Source organism: Drosophila obscura, unplaced genomic scaffold (assembly GCF_018151105.1).
Source record: "Drosophila obscura isolate BZ-5 IFL unplaced genomic scaffold, ASM1815110v1 contig_73, whole genome shotgun sequence".
Classification (NCBI taxonomy): domain Eukaryota; kingdom Metazoa; phylum Arthropoda; class Insecta; order Diptera; family Drosophilidae; genus Drosophila; species Drosophila obscura.
In genome coordinates this window covers 895,576-914,360 of record NW_024542865.1, presented here as the reverse complement: position 1 = coordinate 914,360, position 18,785 = coordinate 895,576, and the positions used below count along the sequence as shown (strand labels likewise).

Below are 18,785 nucleotides of genomic sequence, written 5' to 3'. Positions count from 1 at the left end.
GGTGGCAGACAGCTCCTCGACATTTGGCTGATTGAAAACTGCAGTCCGCTTTACGGTGAAGTCGTGAAAAACGTTTTGTATGAAGATCTCTTTGTGGATAGATCCCAGTTCGGCTACGGGTTTAATCGTAAAGCGACTCTTAATTTTATTTATTTTTTTTACTACCAAACGGACAATAAAAAATAGAAACAACCTCGTGTAAAATGCATAAAGTTGTTTATTAGTAAAAAAAAATTGAAATAGTAGAAACAGTTGGCGCAGAAACTTTGGATCAACAAAAATTAGAAGGATTATGGTGTCTCTATCTCTATGCCATGGAACACATATCAGCATCAACTGAGGGAGTATTTTGTGTGGGGGTTTGGGGTTGGAGTGGCTTACCAGCCACCACCGCCGTGCTTGCCACCGCCGCCGCCGCCTCCACCATTTCCGCCCTGCCAGGAGACTGAACTTCCGCGATTGCCGGCCAAGGACTTGCCTCCGCCGCCGCCTCCATATCCACCCTGGCCGCCGCCGCCGCCGCCATTTTGCCAGCCGCCTTGTCCACCTCTACCGCCGCCGCCGCCGCCGCCGCCATTTTGCCAGCCTCCTTGGCCGCCACCGCCATGGCCTCCTTGTCCTCCTCCTCCACCGTTCTTTTGCCAGCCGCCCTGTCCACCGCCGCCGCCGCCGCCGCCATTTTGCCAGCCGCCTTGTCCTCCGCCACCGCCGCCATTTTGCCAGCCTCCTTGGCCACCGCCGCCGCCATAGCCTCCACCTCCACCTCCACCATTCTTTTGCCAGCCTCCTTGGCCACCTCCGCCACCGCCGCCCAGCAATCCAGCCGAGGCAAAAGCGAAGAGCAGGCCGCAAACGAAGAGACCGAGTAGAGCGTTACGCATCTTGATGTGCTGGGGAAGTCCTTGGATTTGGGTTGGAATTCGAATCGAATCGGATCGGATCGGATGGGGTTGATTAACCACTGACTGGCTGGCTGACTGACTGCTGTTGGAACCTTAGCTCCACTGATGATCCAACTGGGCCCAGAGCTGCGTTTTTATAGCACTTGCCACGGAACTAAACTGGCAGAAAACACATCAGCTGAGTCATCCAGCGCCCGATTTGGCATGGAAGGTGGCCTGTTCCTTTTCCCCCGCCCCCCACCACTGCCAGACCGCCCTATTGCCTAACTCGAGAATCGCTGACGCTCCCAAAGGAAGGTTGAGAACTGCACTCGAAGTCGAGCGAAAAAGTCTACACAATGCAATTTTCTGTATGTTCAAGTACGGCCCACAAAGCGCATACGCAACGTTCGAGCATAGGAAAATCGCGTATACGCCACCGGCAACCACGACAACCACCACACCACCACCGACGCAATATCGTTGTCGAACCACTTGTAAATCGCTGAGCCATAGCTGCATCATTAATTGCAAACAGTTTACACATTTATCCAGCAGAGCCCCGCCATTTGTCTTACAAGTTTACAATATTAATTCTATGCTCTGAACATCTTTTGGCTCTGCCCAGAAGGAGAGCATTTTGATTTTATGCGCTCTTTTGCTGCACCCGCCACTCACAAATATTGCAAGAAATTAAAGCAATTTGCAGATCAAAGAAAAGGGGAAACGGAAATGTTGAAAGTAAATTAAATTAAACTGAAATAACAATTAAATAACCTGAAGGGGCTTAGCCTGGGACTACTCTTAGTTTCAGAGCGAATAATCCTGAAGCCCCAATTGGGTTATAAATTCTCAGAGACAGAGCAGTGTAGAGTCTGTTAAAAGGAACAACCTGCTTCATCTTCATCTTGGAAGTAGCCTTCACATTTATAATTAATTCTAAATAAAAGTAAAAATGGTATGAACAATGTGCGGTAAGTGCATTTCAACTAACATAAACCGCATCCATAGAGCATTCCAGTTGCGGTCATAATGAGACGATGCATATTCATATTTATGTTCATATTTTTTGTTCGTTTCGATTTTGGTGTTCCCATGCAATATTTGCGGCAATTAATCTCCATTTTCACTGCGGCCACAACCGCAGCAGCAGCAACAGCACCAGCAGCAGCAGCAGTTGCAGTGTCAGTAGTTAAATGTGTTTGACACGACTCCCATACAGTACAGTATAGCACAGCACAGCACAGCAGCCTACCCTCCCTCCCTCCATCGCAAGCATAGGCCAGAGCCGACCCACTGCGGCACACACGTACGATTCAGACAGTAGTTCAATGTCAATTTGCATGCAAACACAGCAAGATGATTGCTCAAGTGCATTACTTACCATAAATTTCATCAGCTAAACCACCGCCTGAGTCTTCTCCTCCTCCGCCGCCGCCAATTGGCTGGTAACGCATGCTGCACACATGGCAGGCACATGACCCAGAGCCAAGTCCATGTGGCGACCTCTGCCAAGCGAAGCATTGGCTGCGCACCATGGGGCAGGCTTTGAATACATTTAAGAACAATAACAATCACAATACTGTCTTCAGGGTTATAGTAAACCAGAGAAAATAACCATAATTAGCTGTAGATTAATTTCTAATAATTGTTTTTAGTGTCTAAAATATAGTCTGAACCACTGTACCCCCTGCTGGATTTTGCTTCTTTGGCTATTGATGATGTTGATGATCTCCACCTTGGGAACATCCACCGACAATAACAACAACAATAAAAACAATAGCAACAATGTTCCACAATCATTTAAAAAAATGCATAAAATAATAATAATTATTGCTCAGAGCAGAGAATCTCAGGTTCTCTCAAGTTTAGAATGTTAATTGCTAACGATCCATAATTCAAAGTTCTTCTGAATGTGTTCAGGCAGATGAGGTCGAGTCTGGGTCTGTGTCGAGAAGATTAATTCTCCCTCCCCCCCATCCCCATCCTGAATTGGACAACTTTCGAATCTTAAATGTGGGCAACCAGTGAGAATCAATGCGAAGTCAAAGCAATCAATTTACAATGCAATTTTTATTAGTTACAAAAAAAAAAAAATGTTTAAGAACAAAACAAAATATGAGTATTACAAAAAAGTTGGTAAATAAAATATAATAAAAAACATTATGATACAAATTCAGAATGAATCAAGTACAGTGCAGGCCTAGGGAGAGTGTGAGAGAGGGAGGGGGCAGGAAGGAGGCTGGGATTGGTAGGTACTGGCTTCAGGGGGTAGTTTTTTGAAGGATCTGCTGCTACTATTTACCACCAGCCGCTGTTGGAGCCGGAACCCCAGCCGCTGTTGGAGCCGGAACCCCAGCCGCTGCTGCCGCCCCAGCCTCCAGAGTTGCCCCAGCCTCCGCCAGAGTTGCCCCAGCCTCCGCTGCTGCTGCTGCCGCCCCAGGCTCCATTGTTGCTGTTGCCCCAGCCTCCACCGCCTCCGCCTCCGCCACCACCGATCTTGATTACTTTTATGATCTGTGGCTGGGAGGACCAGCCGTTGTTCCATCCACTGCTGCCGCTGTTCCAGCCACTGCTGCTGCTGCCGCCCCAAGGATTGGAGCCCCAGCCAGCGGATGAGGTACGGATGAGGCCGGCGGTGGCGCTGGCAACCAGAGCGCAGAGCACAATGAACAGCTTCATGTTGCTTGGAGTTTTGGTTGGTTGATTGGTTGGTTGGCTGTTGTCCTGATGGGGTCCTGATTGGTGGTTGGTGTGCGTCTCGAAGTGTGGCACTCGAATGATATGGATGCTTGGACAGCATTCGGTATTTATCGCAAAATTGCGTGCCCAGACAGATCTCGTCTGGGGTTGGGCAGGCATCGGGCGCGCGCGCGTCAAGTCGAGAATCCACAAAATAAATCGCTCTCGAAGGTGGGTGGATGGCAGGGGGCAGGGGGCGGGTGGATGGGCATGAGGGGTTATTGCGTTGGGTTGGTTGCCCTGGTCGGGTGATAAACAACCGAAACCAGCTGCGACATAGACACCGGGCGCACCATAGCCGACGCCGGTCGAGGTAATTGCAGTTTATTAAACCACTTTGAGCGTCCGATTCTTGACCAGGGTCAACTACTTTACAAGCCACCAGCTGACACCTCTCCCAAACGGAGCCACAGGCACAGGCACAAGCAGAAGCAGCAGCAGAAGCAGCTAGCCAACTACTCAACCAGCCATGTGGCCAAGTTGCAACATTTTTTTCGTACATAACTCACACGCTTGATGGATCATTTCCTTGCCTCGCTTGTGGCGGAAACTGCAAAAGCTGCTAGCGCTGCCTCGGAGCTTAAGCTTAAGCTTAAGTCGCGGACAGGCGGACAGGCGACAGGCGGCCTGGGTGACTGGGGGACAGCGAGCGAAGAAGCTGGCGTTGAGTGAGTCATTTGTCATGCTGGTGGATTTAGCCACAGGCAGCGACAGCCCAAAGAGACTCCAGGTGAAGGGGCCCGCCTGCAGTTGCACAGTGGAAAAATCAACCGAAAATAAGACCTCGGAGCCCTTGGCATTTCCTGCTCGTCAGCTTAAAGGGATCAGGTAAGATTGTAAGTAATCAGATCCGTTCACAAACGGGCTCCATGCCAGCATTAATAAACCGAATCGTATGGCATCCCATTTGTATGGTAATCGTGCACATTTGCAGTCATCTAATTGTCCAGCTAACATTGCAGCAACCTGATCTAGACATCAACTTTCGACACATAAAGATGCCATCTGGAATGTGGGACGGCTAGAGCATTTAGCAGGCACTAAAACAAACCCCTCCCGCCACCGCCACCGCCGCCGCCGAAAGTGAACTCATTTCCAGCTGCAAGTCAAGTCAAGTTATCCTCGCATCCCCTGACAACATTCACCAGCTTTGTGGCTTTGTGCGGCTGACCTTAGCTGACAATAAAGCATCAACTGGATGCAAAACCAGATGACATCCAATACCAATTTCCGCCACTCACCGATCCCACTGTACTTAGGCCGGGCGCCAGCGCCAGCGCTGCAGCGGCAGCGGCAGGCAGTCAGAAAAACAGACTCGAGTCAACAATCATCTCTCGGAGCTCGTTGGATGCCGTCGTTTGTGGCGACACTGCGACCTCTTTACCACAAGTTGTTTTTTCTCTTTGGCTCAGCTCGGCTTGGCGCGGGGCGCAGGGGCGCAGGAGCGGCTTACAAATAATAAACACAAATTTAATTGAATTGTCAACGCTTAGAAGGCAAATTGTATTTTTCTTATCGACCGCAATCGGGCCAGGCCAGGCCAGGCCAGGCCAACACGGAGACTGAGAAAAACAACAAAAAAAAAAGAGAAATAACAATGCCTTAATCTAGCTAAGTATGTGTACATAGATTTAGTATGTAGAGATTATTTCTGATTATGAGATTAGATTATTAGATTAGTTTTAGGACGCGCTGGGAGTCGGCGTCGGCGTCGGCGTCGAAGTTGCATCTGTGCTCGAGTCCGTCGCATCGGGGCATACGGCGCAGTGCTCATGGCTGGCCGTACGCACAGCATTCGAATGCTTGCCGTAGGGGGAAGTGCCGCTAACCTCCAGGAAGTAGTTGCCTCGAATGCTGTGCGGCACGGCGTATCCCATGGGCTGCTCGTTGCCCGGACAGCGGAGATCGCGCAGCCGCTTCAGTGAGTTGCAGCGCGTGGCCATGAAGTTGTGCTCGTTGCCGGGAAAGACAGACTCCGCGTAGTACTGCCAGGAGCGGGCGTGGGCACAGACCACCGAGAAGCAGCCCTCGGGCAACGGATTTATGCCGCCCGGATAGAAGTCCACGTCACCCAGTGGATCCTTCTTGCCCAGCACACCCGGATTGCTGTGTATCACGTCGATGAATGATGCATCGCCTCGCAGCAGTCCGGACAGAATTTCGCCCTCGTTGAAGCATGGCTTGGCCGGATCCAGGCCGGTAATGCGCGGAATCATTTTGCCTGTCAAACGATTCAGATGGCGACCCGCAGATCCGACAATGTGAGCACCCAGACTGTGGCCAATAAGGTGAATGTTTTCCACTGGCACCAGTTCCAGTAGATGGACCAGACCATGGGCAATGTTCTCGCCAATCTCCTCCGTATTAAAAGCGGACCATGTGTAAAGAGTGTCCACGAAGCGTGCCGCATCCACAGCCTAAAACAGATCAAAAATATATGCAAAATATTGGCGATTAATGATTAAAAAAAGGTCAAATTGAATCGATTTGTTACTCTGACAATTATGTCCCAAATGTAAATTTTCATTACATATTTCTTATCACTTTTCGAATGAGTTTTGCTTGGCATCAACCAAAGCCCAAGACAATCAAGCAATAATCTATCAAAGCTAAGCTAAATCTTTCTATTACACTCTCGCTTTCTGTTATCTTTTTGATTTAAAGATTGAGTTTCTTGCAACAAATTTCAGTTTAGCTTAAATGGAAAAAAGCTTCAAGCGAAGTGTTTCAGGGAATACTAATCCAGCCAGATCTTCTTGTATCTTATTCAATTTTGAATGGGAGTGCTCCCCTTTTGTTCCGCAAGCCCACAGACTTGGCTTATTAAAAGTAATCTAGTGTGTTGCCATGTTATCTTTCTAGTTGCTGGATTGCTGGATTGCTGCATAATTTTAAGGGACTAATCGCGGAGATAAACGTTCCCAAAACTTACCACAAAGTTGACATCACCGCGACAATTATAGGCCTTCGACATGACATCAATGGTGTCGGAGCCATTCACTGTGGTGGTCCAGCCGGTGGCCAAGATGACGACCTTCTTCTTGGGATCAAACTGCGGACTCTTCCACATGGATTCCGCATCGGTGAGCGGGAAATTGGTCTTGGTGCAGGTCGTCTGCAGCTGGAAGTTCATCATATTGATGTCCGGCGTAAACTTGGACTTGATCTTATGCGAGGACAGAGCCTGGGAACCTGCCGACAAATATCTCAACACTTAAATCTCCGTCTCTGGGGCGGATGCGCCTGCTGCCGTCTACTCACATATGAAGTTGAGGGAGTTGGAGACAAACTCAAAGGGATAGCCGGCAATCAGCTGCTTGCTGCCATCGAGCAGACCCTGGGGAGTGGGCAGGAGGCTGGGATCGATGATGCTCGTGCCCACGGAGCCAATCGATTCAAGGACATCGGGCACGGTCCACTCAATGCACTGAACGGGACAGGCAAACTGGAGCACAAGCAGTCCCCCCAACAACAGTAGTTGACTCCCTGCTAGCCTGTTGGCCTGGCCATGAATGCGTCTTGGTTTACCCATCCTGGACGGGAGTTGAGCGCGTACTGAGTGCCGGAAACTGCTCGACAAAAGTATTTATAGGCAGCCCGGGGGGTGCCAGTGCCTCTGTACATAGGTATATATAATTCCATATCGATGCGATGTGTTTCATGCGCATCACAGCAATCAGATAAGGTGCACTTGTCACTTAATTAGTTTCCATTTCGATCACACTCGCTCACTCACTCACTCACTCACTCTTTCACTCGATCGTTTGTTCAGCCACTTGCCGCACAGTGAGAGACGCAACCGGCAGGCAGGCAGGTCCGAGTCCGAGTCCAGAATCAGATCTGGAGATAGAGATACTCGTAGAGAGTGTGTTGTGGAGGCAGGCAACCTGCAGTCGCATGCCCAACGCTCATCTGCATAAATTTCAATTCTAGCCAAACTCAAAACTCGAAGCAGTGGCAATAGGACCCTAGCGATACGGTTAACACTCTTTCATCTTGCGGGTATTACAATCAATGACAAAGATCCCATGCCCAAGCACTTGCTGATCCCACTGGTCTGTGATCTAACGGCACCGAGGGTCGCCAGCGAACTGATTAGAGAGACATTCACACAGATTGTTTATCAATTTATGGGCAGCTCCATATACTGACGAGACACAAATTTCCTCATCCAGCTGGCAAGGTCTGCTCCCCGAGAGTGTATCAAAATATAGGCAGAATCTCACGTATACGACAACAAATGACTGCTGCTGGTTACGACGACAATGCCATATTAATGCGAACCCGTTTCCGACCCATCGGACTCACAATTCTCAACTCAATATTCCCGATCCCCACCCCAAAGGCCCATTGTTATGCTGTCGACGTGCATTTGATAATTATTGGTGGTACCCCCGGACGCCCCTTCAAAACACCGAAAATACGTCACCCCAAAATTAAGTCTAGCTTCTCTTCAATTCTAAACGCGAATCACGAGGGCAGGCGGGCTCCCCCATCAGTGCTTGGATGATGCACAGGCATGGGATATGAATTCATTGGGGGCGAATTTCTCCCTAGTCCTAGCTTGACCAGTCGAAAAATATTTATTCAATATAAGAAATAGATTACAGACTTATAGATTAAATGCAACATATCCAGAAATCTATCGAAATCTGTCATGCCAGCAGGAAATGCCTCTTCCCCAACACCACTGGAAGGCCTAACAGGCTCCGCACTGGCTATTGCTTGAGGTGAAAGTCTGCAGGTTTGCATTTTTGCCGAATGGCTCAACAGCCTTAGCATCCACATAGAAGAACCCCAGATCGCGGGCACTGGCATCGTAGCCCATGACTGTTCTGTTATCAATGCACCTGCGTCCATCCAATAGATCCGCAAACCGATTACATCGCTTACCAAGGAAGTTGTTCGTGTTCGTTCGGTACACCGACTCAGCCCAGTATTCGACGGCACGGCTATGCGAGCAGCCGATAACATCCAACCCAGCACAGCCGCTCTTGAACGGAAACAGTCCCTGGACAAAGAAATCAGCGTCGCCCACGATCTTCGGGGTGCCCAGGATTCCGGGATTCGTGTGTATGATGTCGACGAACCTGGCATCGCCGCTCCGTACGCCCGGCAGATCGTTGCCGTCGTAGAAACAAGGATTGGCCGGATCCAGGCCCGTCACACGCGCCAGAGTCGCCCCTTCCGACAGCTGTTTGTAGTTCCGGCCTGCCGATCCGGCAATCTGAGCCACATGCACTTTATCGATCACATATGTCCTGTTCAGCTTCAGCAAGGCCTGGGCCACATACTTCCCGATGGCCTCCGTGTTCAGCGCCGACCACGAGTACAGGGTGTCTATGAAGTCGGCTGCATCCAGCAACTGTTGAAGAAGTAAATAGTCGAATGGAGAATAATTATTAGGAATTAAAGTTAGATAAACTTTCTTACCACATAATTGGTATCGTTGCGACAACTGTAAGCCTTGGCCACTGGCCCACTGTTCGAATTTTGAATGTTTGACAGCCAGCCCGTAATGAAGATGACCGTGGGCCGATCCTGATCGAAGCCCGGCGTCTCCCAGAGCTTCTCAGCCTTAGTAAGCGGAATGCTGACATTCTGACACTCGTCAGTGCGCAGCAGGAAACTCATGCGCGACATGTCCGGTGTGATCTTGGGCTGGACAAGGCCCAGGTCAACGATTGTGCTGCATAGTTGATTGAGCGCGGAGAAGGTGAGGTCCAGCGGTAGACCAATGACCACTTCGTTCAGCTTTTCTTGCAGCTGTTCCAGGGCTCCCAAGTCCAGTCTTTTCTGAATCTCATTTTCCCTAGAATCAGCTCTATTGTCACCGCTTGACGGAGCCACGGCCATGCCAAGAGCCAGAAGAAGCAGCACCGTAATGAAAGGTGTCATGGCTGTGTGAGGAGACCACAGCCCATAGCCACCCTTTTATACATATGTGGGCCAAAATGCAAATAGTTTTGCAATTATACATATACAATCATTATGGCCCCAAAGATATCCACTTTCTAAAATCTTATTCAGCGATTCTTGTCAGCGATACTGAGAGGGTGAGAGGTAGATACGTACACGTGCCAAAGCTGCCATGTGCGAGCTCCGAATGGCTTGGAGCTTTCCCCCCGGCGGTGGATGGATGGGAAGAGGAAGGGGGCAAGGCAATACCAAATTTTGGAAAAAAACAATCTACTTTGTCAACCATTGTGGGTGTAGTACTACCAACATCTGTGGCGCACAGTGGCCGATAAGCAAGCCGTTCAATGGTTCTGCTGTTGTCTCAATATCGGGTAGTTGTTCTTCTATAGATGAAAACATAGACATTCTGTGTCCAATCACCAATCAGCACTTTTGGATGAGCGGAATATTCAAAATCCAGCTCGTACTGGAATGCGAGACGATCTGTGTGCGATCTCATCCATTTTCCCTATGTGTATCATTCACGTACCGGTGTGCTTGTCTCCGTTCCAGTGCAAACAGCCGATAGTTTAGCAAATGGACCAATGTGCGAGAGTCATTGTTGATTTCGCTCATCTCGTGCCACTTGTGATTGATATTCACGAAATTTGGACGTGCTCACACGCACATTATCGTTATGTTATTGGATTTGTCGGCTTTACGGCTTTGCATAGCTTGATAAATTCCTAGTTAAAGTGTAACACAAGATTTGCCAAATTCAACAACTCGAAAGTTCATTTTTGCACCAAGTTTTCGGGAAACGAACCACTGGTTCACCCAGTCTTCGTTGTCACCTGAAACCATAACACGATTGATTCTAGTTAAAAATATCGCAACTACAACGAGAAAAATTGCATTAAATATTCTCTGTGAAATATTTAAAACCAGTATGGAAGTTTGCTTCTATACAGACAAACGAATATAGTGTACCCATTCCTATTCTTTTGAAGAACCGCCCATAATTATTATAATTATAGACTGATTATAATCCGTCTGACTTGCTGCGAAACATGGATCCACTTTAATCGATCCAATTAGTTGGATATTTGCTTTACTGGTAAATAAATCTGCCATTCCTTACGCCACTGGAAGGCCTAACAGGCTCCGCACTGGCTATTGCTTGAGGTGAAAGACTGCAGGTTTGCATTTTTGCCGAATGGCTCAACTGCATTAGCATCCACATAGAAGAACCCCAGATCGCGGGCACTGGCATCGTAGCCCATAACTGTTCTGGTATCATTACATTTGCGTCCATTCCAGAGATCCTCATACCGATTGCATCGCTTGCCAAGGAAGTTGTTTGTGTTCGTTCGGTACAGCGTCTCTGTAAAGTATTCGACCGCACGACCGTGCGAGCAGCTGATAACATCCAACCCAGCACAGCCGCTCTTGAACGGAAACAGTCCCTGGACAAAGAAATCAGCGTCGCCCACGATCTTCGGGGTGCCCAGGATTCCGGGATTCGTGTGTATGATGTCGACGAACCTGGCATCGCCGCTCCGTACGCCCGGCAGATCGTTGCCGTCGTAGAAACAAGGATTGGCCGGATCCAGGCCCGTCACACGCGCCAGAGTCGCCCCTTCCGACAGCTGTTTGTAGTTCCGGCCTGCCGATCCGGCAATCTGAGCCCCCAGGCTGTGTCCAACCACATGCACTTTATCGATCACATATGTCCTGTTCAGCTTCAGCAAGGCCTGGGCCACATACTTCCCGATGGCCTCCGTGTTCAGCGCCGACCACGAGTACAGGGTGTCTATGAAGTCGGCTGCATCCAGCAACTGTTAAAGAAATAAATAGCCCAATGGGGAATTATTAGGAATTAAAGTTACAATCATCTAAGATAAATTTGACTTACCACAAAATTTGTGTCGTTGCGACAATTGTAGGCCTTGGCCACTGGCCCACTGTTCGAATTTTGAATGTTTGTTCTCCAGCCCGTAATGAAGATGACCGTGGGACGATCCTGATAGAAGCCCGGTGCCTCCCAGAGCTTATCGGCTTCAGTAAGCGGAATGCTGATATTCTTGCACTCGTCAGTGCGCAGCAGGAAACTCATGCCCGACATGTCCGGTGTGACCTTGGGCTGCACAAGGCCGAGGTCAACGATTGTGCTGCATAGTTTATTGAGCGCGGAGAAGGTGAAGCCAAGTGGAAGCCCAATGACCACTTCGTTCAGCTTTTCCTGCAGGTCTTTCAGGGTTCCCAAGTCCAGTCTTTTCTGAATCTCGATTTCACTAGAATCAGCTCCATTGTCACCGCTTGACGGGGCCACGGCCATGCCAAGAGCCAGAAGAAGCAGCACCGGAATGAAAGGTGTCATGGCTGTGTGAGGAGACCACAGCCCATAGCCACCCTTTTATACATATGTGGGCCAACAAAGCAAATATTTTTTTGCAATTTTAAATAATCATTATGGCCCTAAAGATATCCATATCTTTGTGGCTTTGTAGCTTTCCCACTCGACGGTGGCTGGATGGGAGGATGATTACTATGCGGAAAGGGGCAAAGTAATCGTAAAATTTTCAAACAATTTTTTGCATTAGGAACCAACTGTTTTGTCACCCCACGGCCAACAATTGTGGGTGTAGTACAACCACCAACTGCGGCGCACAATGACTGGATTTCTCAAACGATTGGGAACCGTACCGATGAGCAAGCCTAAATGGTTCCTGGTGGTGTCTCAATTTTGGGTAGTTGCACATCATCCGCTAAATACGTGGTCATTCTTTGTCCAATCAACAAGCATCACTTTCGGATGAGCTCGTACTGGAATGCGAGACGAAGAAACGAAGCGGATGTAAATGCCAAATTCAACATCTCGCAATTGGATTTTTGTCCCAAGTTTTCGGAAAACGGACCACTGTGCATTGCTTTCAACCTTTCTGCGCTGTCAACTGACAATAAAACGATTGACGCTCGTTAAAAATATTGCAACTACAATAAGAAAAACTTCCATCGAATTGCATTGCATTGAGAAATATTCGAAGCCATTGGGGAAGTTATCTTCCAAGTGTTCTGTTTTCTTCAGTCTGTCTATCGGAGCTCTACAATCTGATATGCATGGTCATGCTCTCTAATTATTTTGTAGAGGTTCCGTCCAGATATCAGAAGAGTCTGTGTGTGCACAAAATTCTGATGGTCTGTGAGATATGGGTTCTCATCGAGACGGATGGGCGGAACTACGGAAACGGCTATGTGGAATATACTTTAAGGATTTCGAAACACTTCCTTTTGTTCCATATACATAGATGTATGTACATAGAAACGAATCTCATGTATCGCCTATTATTTTTAAGTGCCGTCTTTAATCAGTTTAACTTGATGCAAAACATTGATCCACTTTAATCGATGCAATTTGTTGGAGATTTGCTTTAACGGTAAATAAATCTGCCATTCCTTACGCCACTGGAAGGCCTAACAGGCTCCGCACTGGCTATTGCTTGAGGTGAAAGACTGCAGGTTTGCATTTTTGCCGAATGGCTCATCAGCTTTAACTTCCACATAGAAGAACCCCAGATCGCGGGCACTGGCATCGCAGCCCATAACTGTTCTGCTATCATGACATTTGCGTCCATTCCCGAGATCCTTATACCGATTGCATCGCTTGCCAAGGAAGTTGTTTGTGTTCGTTCGGTACACCGTCTCTGCCCAGTATTCGACGGCTCGGTTGTGCGAGCAAACAAAATCGCAATGACAATTCTCGACAAAGAAATCAGCGTCGCCCACGACTTTCGATGTGCCCAGGACTCCAGGATCCGTGTGTATGATGTCGACGAACCTGGCATCGCCGCTCCGTACCCCCTTAGGACCCTTGCCATCGTAGAAACAAGGATTGGCCGGATCCAGGCCCGTCACACGCGCCAGAGTCGCCCCTTCCGACAGCTGTTTGTAGTTCCGGCCTGCCGATCCGGCAATCTGAGCCCCAAGGCTGTGTCCAACCACATGCACTTTATCGATCACATATGTCCTGTTCAGCTTCAGCAAGGCCTGGGCCACATACTTCCCGATGGCCTCCGTGTTCAGCGCCGACCACGAGTACAGGGTGTCTAATGAAGTCGGCTGCATCCAGCAACTGTTGAAGAAATAAATAGCCCAATTAGGGAATTATTAGGAATTAAAGTTACAATCATCTAAGATAAATTTGACTTACCACAAAATTTGTGTCGTTGCGACAATTGTAAGCCTTGGCCACTGGCCCACTGTTCGAATTTTGAATGTTTGTTTTCCAGCCCGTAATGAAGATGACCGTGGGACGATCCTGATAGAAGCCCGGTGCCTCCCAGAGCTTATCGGCTTCAGTAAGCGGAATGCTTGATATTCTTGCACTCGTCAGTGCGCAGCAGGAAACTCATGCCCGACATGTCCGGTGTGACCTTGGGCTGCAAAAGGCCCAGGTCAACGATTGTGCTGCATAGTTTATTGAGCGCGGAGAAGGTGAAGCCAAGTGGAAGCCCAATGACCACTTCTTGTTCAGCTTTTACTGCAGGATCCTTTTAGGGTTCCCTTAAGTCCAGTATTTTCTGAAACCCAATTTCACTAGAATCAGCTCCATTGTCACCGCTTGACGGGGCCACGGCCATGCCAAGAGCCAGAAGAAGCAGCACCGGAAATGGAAGGTGTCATGGCTGTGTGAGGAGACCACAGCCCATAGCCACCCTTTTATACATATGTGGGCCAAAGAAGCAAATAGTTTTGCAATTAAATCTAGTATTTATGGACCGTTAAGACATTCAGGTTGTGGATTCTAATGGTGATGGATGATTGTATGATATCAGCAGCCGCTCCAGCTGGAAGCGATTCTGAGCGGTGCACGTGCCAAAGCTGCCGCATGCGAGTTGCTCCAAGTGCTTGCCCAACAAGGTAGAGCATTCCGTCTCGACGGTGGATGGACGGGAAGAGGATCAGAAGAGCAGGGAGGGGGCAAGGCATTGGCAATCGCATAATTATCACAAACATATTTTGCGTTAGGAAATGCTGCCTACTGCTGCCAAAATGCGAGCTAACTAATAACTACTTTGCTTCGTTCCCAATTGCCGACTACGACTACCACTCCCCCACGGCCCACCATTGTGGGTGTAGGGTGTATGTACAGCCACAATCTGGGGGGGCGGCTATTACATTTGTAATTTTTGTGGCCCACTGCCCCATGGCTGGAATTGCTGGTGCTGTTGCTGCTCCCAACGATGCCGCTCTGGATGTTAATGTTGATGTTGCCGCCATGTGCCGTCACGCGAGCCAAACAGTAAAGGAGTAAAATGTGAGTGTGAGTGTGAGTGAGAGTGCTGGGGGGCTGGGGGCTGAGCATTTGCTTGGCCGATTCACGGCTTAATCTTTCCTAAATGATTGTTCATGTATGCGCTGCTGCCTTGGTAAGTTATCGATAATTTATCGCAGCTAAAAAGTTTTTCAAAATTTATTCCAAGCTGAAGTTATATCACATACAGATGGATCATTGTACTGGCTTTTCACACACACTTAATGGCTCCAAAATGTGTGTGATTTATGCATCGATATTTAGCGAAATTATTTTAAATGATTTCCGAATGTCTTATCCGTAAAATCAATGCAAATAATTTAGGCAAATATTCATGCAACGTATTCTTGATTTTTATTTCGAGTTCATAATTTTGTAAGTCTTTCTTACATATACATAAATACACGCATACTCGCATACATTTTGACAGAGCACCCAAACTTCGTGTCGGATATTTGTTGCGTTCATTTTGGCAAATTATTCGCACATTTCACGTTGTATTGACGGCAGCGCTACAATCAGCCAGATGTTATACATTAAACAAACTCGTGTGTACATATGTATGTCCATACATGTAACTTTAGCTATTTTGTTTCGCTTTTTACCTATTGCAAATATCTTCCAGTTGGAGATATTCGTGCCCGTGAGTTATTGTTTGGGTTAGTAGCTTGGGGGATTGGGTGAGTGTGTCAGCTCTTTTGGGGCTGACTGGCGATCAAGCGAGGAGTATTCGTTCGCTCTGTTGGCTTGTGGCTGTTGCTTTTAATTGCAGTCAATGTACTCGTGAAATCGAAATCAACTCCGACTGCTACACATCTTTCTAGGGGGACTATCAGTAATTGTACAAAGACACAGATTTAATGCGGAAAAATGCACAAAGACTTGTAAAATAAGATAAGATAAGTATAAAAATGAATTAAAAAATGCTAATTAAATGATGCTAAAAAACAAACAAAAACAGAAAAATAAAGAATTTAGGTGCAACAATTTTTTTTGGCGGTCGGATATGGTTCGTTTGTAGGAGAATTCCCAAGTTTCACATTTTGGATGGGCAAAACCTTTCAACATTTGATATACAAAAAATACGAAACTTTGAAATTTTCCTAAAAAAACCATATTTGACACGCAGTTAGTTTTCTTTATAATTCTAAATTCTTTATAATTTACGGTCTATCAACGGATCAACGAAGTACAGACTCCGGAATTAAACATAACCCAAATTTTGCCTAACTTGGCCAAAAGTAAAAATATTGTTACCTTGATGCGCGAGGGTCTAACATTAACCGATTTCAGCGATTTTCCCTCGCTGTAAAATCCGTTAACATATCTTTCGATCACCTTAAGAGTCCCCCCCCTCAGTGTGCCCTTAGAAAAAAAAAGGGAAATCTACATAGATTTCCTTTGACTAAAACTCCACTACAACTTCTTTTATCGCATAATTCCATGGTGAAAATACTTATTCTGCTGCGAAAGTACAGGGCCAAGTATCGAAAGTTGGTAATACGTTTCTGCCCCCATAGATGGTGTCTCCACACAACATGCCATGTTTGCTGTTATCGCTATTCCAACTACATATGTGCATGTGTACCTAGTCCCCCAATTTTATTTGAACTTCATTTGTTTGGTCATTTGTGCGCACACAGCAACTGACAGCTGCAATTTTGGGATGGTTTTGCACAATGAAGATCTCTGACTGCATTGTTTGGGCCCAGACCCCAAGAGCCCAAGTGTGTGTGTGTGCGGTGGCCAGTGGCTCTGACATTCTATTGTTGATAAACTCAATTAGTTGGCCAATTGACGGACTTGTGCCAAAACTTGGTAGCTTCCGCATCGGCGCCTGAGATCCGCAACCGTTCAAGGGAGAGGCATAGAAGGCATAGCAGGCATAAAAATCATAGAAGGGGGTGGTCTTGGTCTTGGATTGCGCAATGAGTTCACACCGAGAACGGCCACAGAGACTAATGGCCGAAAAAAGCAATGCGAAAATATTACGTATACGCACCATTGCAACAGGCTACCCAATGGCCCGGCCTGGCTACGTCGTCCACGTACACGTACACGTAATGCGGAGTAAGTGCAGCAAATTATCAGCTCCAGCCGAACGGGCCGAGCGTCAGGGGGCAGGCAGATGTCCGTTGCAACATTGTGGATGGCGATGGCGATGGCATGGCATGGCATGGCCCAAACGGAGCAAGCCAAGCCAAGCCAAGCCAAACAAAAGCAAAGCAATGCGAAGCTGATGATGTTGCAGTTGTTTTGCAGTTGTGGTTGGAAAATTCAGGAAAATGCAGCACGTACACATGTGTGTGTGTGTGTGTGTGTGTGGCAAGGCAAAGCCCCAAGCATATAAAATGAAACAGAGTTTGCCAAAAGAAATTAGTTGATTCGAAACATTTCGCCGCGTCGGTTAAGCCTCAGATTCAGATTCAGATTCCTGGAAACACATTCCGACCTCCCAACCAAAATCAATATGTTCACGTATCGCCTGAAGCTGATGCTTGTGCTGGGCCATCTACTGGCCGGCGCACTGTGCTCCCCCATTGGCGAGGACTACGCCTCGGGCATACCTTCGGCTGGCCTGCTGGGCAGCTACGCCGGCGGCCTCACCGGCGGCGAGGCTCTGTCCAAGCTGGACTTCTCGCACGAGTTCGCCTCGTCGGAGCACGATCAGCTCGGTGCCCTGGGCGATCATCTGAGCGAGGACAGCTTCCCGGCAGACTACGGCAGCAGCGATGGTGGGGAGGAGTATGCGGAGGCCAGTGAGCTGCACTCCCACTACGAGGAGGACCACAAGCCGGTGCCTGGCATCGATCACGGCAAGGGCGCCTTCAGCTACAGCAGCCTGTACGAGTTCAAGGATCGCGACGAGCACGAGCTGCAGCAGCTCCAGCACCAGGCCCTCGAACAGCAAGTGGAGCACGAACAGGAGCACGAGCACGAGCACCAGCTGGAGCATCTGGAGCACCAACTGAGTCTGGATCATCATCTGGATCATCACTACTAAATGCTGTGATAGTCAACCCAAATTTAGCAAAAGGCTCAATGATTATTTCGTTGGCAAAATCCCAACCCAATTCCTTTTTTTTTGTTGTTGTTATTTTTGAAGCGATATTTGCAATAAAACTAAGTTAAAAGAATATACATATATTGTTCTTGTTTTTGGGGATATCCATCAATATCCATCATATCCAGCCGTTAAAGTGAACCGCAGTAAAAAAAAAAATCAAAATATTTTAGTGGAAAATATTTTCCTAGCCATGGGCGCGTTTCTAGCGTCCATGGGACTTCACTGATGGATGGTGGCTAAAGTCCAAATTATCGCTGATTACAATGCGTGGCTCGTGAACAGTGGGCTGGGGCAGCGTGGCAACGTGTGGCAGGTGTGAGGTCAAACCCTCCACATAGAAGTGCGGCCACGGCTGGGCTAGGGGCGAGGAGTGCACGCTGGGCACAAGCAGCAGCTGCGTCTCAGTATCGTCGGCCAGCTGCAGGACTCCAGAGCTGATGTGTACAGCCGGACCATAGCCTGAGAAAATACTTCAATACTTCGAGTCAAAAGGTTGATTACGCATACGCACCGTGGACCGCACCAAGTGCCGATGGCTGCTCGCGCTCCACCGCATGGCCAGCTGTCAGAGTGGCGATGACTGCCACCAGCAGAATGGACAGGTAGAATATATTCACTGGCATTTTGTTGTGTGGATTATTCTTTGGGCTTCTTTGGTCACTGCTCATTTTATAGACACCTCCGGACGGAAGTTCTTGGTCTTGGCTGAAAGCCCATCGGGGTTCGATCTTTGACAAGCTTTGCTGCTGAACTTGGCACACAAACTGCACGAAAACATTGCGATTAAGATCAGTTGAAAGACATTAAATGTTTGGCTACAGAAATAAGTTATCAAATGAATTGATTCTGCCTCATTTTTGCTTTTAAAAATGTCTTTAAAGAG

The 18,785-nt window shown here is 48.0% G+C and overlaps 6 protein-coding genes and 1 pseudogene across 6 annotated transcripts; 1 reads left to right on the top strand and 6 right to left on the bottom strand.

Annotated features, from left to right (window-relative positions):
• Positions 1-199: 199 nt before the first annotated feature.
• Positions 200-3,672, bottom strand: LOC111065060 (uncharacterized transmembrane protein DDB_G0289901). The gene is made up of 3 exons (XM_041595483.1): positions 3,187-3,672; positions 1,267-1,397; positions 200-994 (listed from the first exon to the last, which is right to left on the bottom strand). The coding sequence occupies exons 1-3, from the start codon at positions 3,561-3,563 to the stop codon at positions 378-380; spliced, it is 1,125 nt and encodes a 374-aa protein (XP_041451417.1). The 5' UTR covers positions 3,564-3,672; the 3' UTR covers positions 200-377.
• Positions 3,673-5,097: 1,425 nt separating this feature from the next.
• On the bottom strand, positions 5,098-7,194 carry LOC111065130 (vitellogenin-3). Its single transcript, XM_022353132.2, has 3 exons — positions 6,885-7,194; positions 6,556-6,815; positions 5,098-6,040 (listed from the first exon to the last, which is right to left on the bottom strand). The coding sequence occupies exons 1-3, from the start codon at positions 7,153-7,155 to the stop codon at positions 5,306-5,308; spliced, it is 1,266 nt and encodes a 421-aa protein (XP_022208824.2). The 5' UTR covers positions 7,156-7,194; the 3' UTR covers positions 5,098-5,305.
• A 1,128-nt stretch (positions 7,195-8,322) lies between these two features.
• LOC111064989 (probable phospholipase A1 magnifin) lies at positions 8,323-9,521 on the bottom strand. The gene is made up of 2 exons (XM_041595482.1): positions 9,057-9,521; positions 8,323-8,988 (listed from the first exon to the last, which is right to left on the bottom strand). The coding sequence occupies exons 1-2, from the start codon at positions 9,519-9,521 to the stop codon at positions 8,323-8,325; spliced, it is 1,131 nt and encodes a 376-aa protein (XP_041451416.1).
• An 897-nt stretch (positions 9,522-10,418) lies between these two features.
• Positions 10,419-11,919, bottom strand: LOC111065001 (probable phospholipase A1 magnifin). The gene is made up of 2 exons (XM_022352929.2): positions 11,437-11,919; positions 10,419-11,359 (listed from the first exon to the last, which is right to left on the bottom strand). Exons 1-2 carry the CDS (start codon positions 11,899-11,901, stop codon positions 10,676-10,678), a joined length of 1,149 nt encoding a protein of 382 aa, XP_022208621.2. The 5' UTR covers positions 11,902-11,919; the 3' UTR covers positions 10,419-10,675.
• A 947-nt stretch (positions 11,920-12,866) lies between these two features.
• LOC111064988 lies at positions 12,867-14,161 on the bottom strand (annotated as a pseudogene).
• A 3,116-nt stretch (positions 14,162-17,277) lies between these two features.
• LOC111064987 lies at positions 17,278-17,839 on the top strand. Its single transcript, XM_022352913.2, has one exon. The coding sequence runs from the start codon at positions 17,306-17,308 to the stop codon at positions 17,837-17,839; it is 534 nt and encodes a 177-aa protein (XP_022208605.1). The 5' UTR covers positions 17,278-17,305.
• Positions 17,840-18,104: 265 nt separating this feature from the next.
• LOC111064986 lies at positions 18,105-18,525 on the bottom strand. The gene is made up of 2 exons (XM_022352911.1): positions 18,426-18,525; positions 18,105-18,361 (listed from the first exon to the last, which is right to left on the bottom strand). Exons 1-2 carry the CDS (start codon positions 18,523-18,525, stop codon positions 18,105-18,107), a joined length of 357 nt encoding a protein of 118 aa, XP_022208603.1.
• Positions 18,526-18,785: the final 260 nt, after the last annotated feature.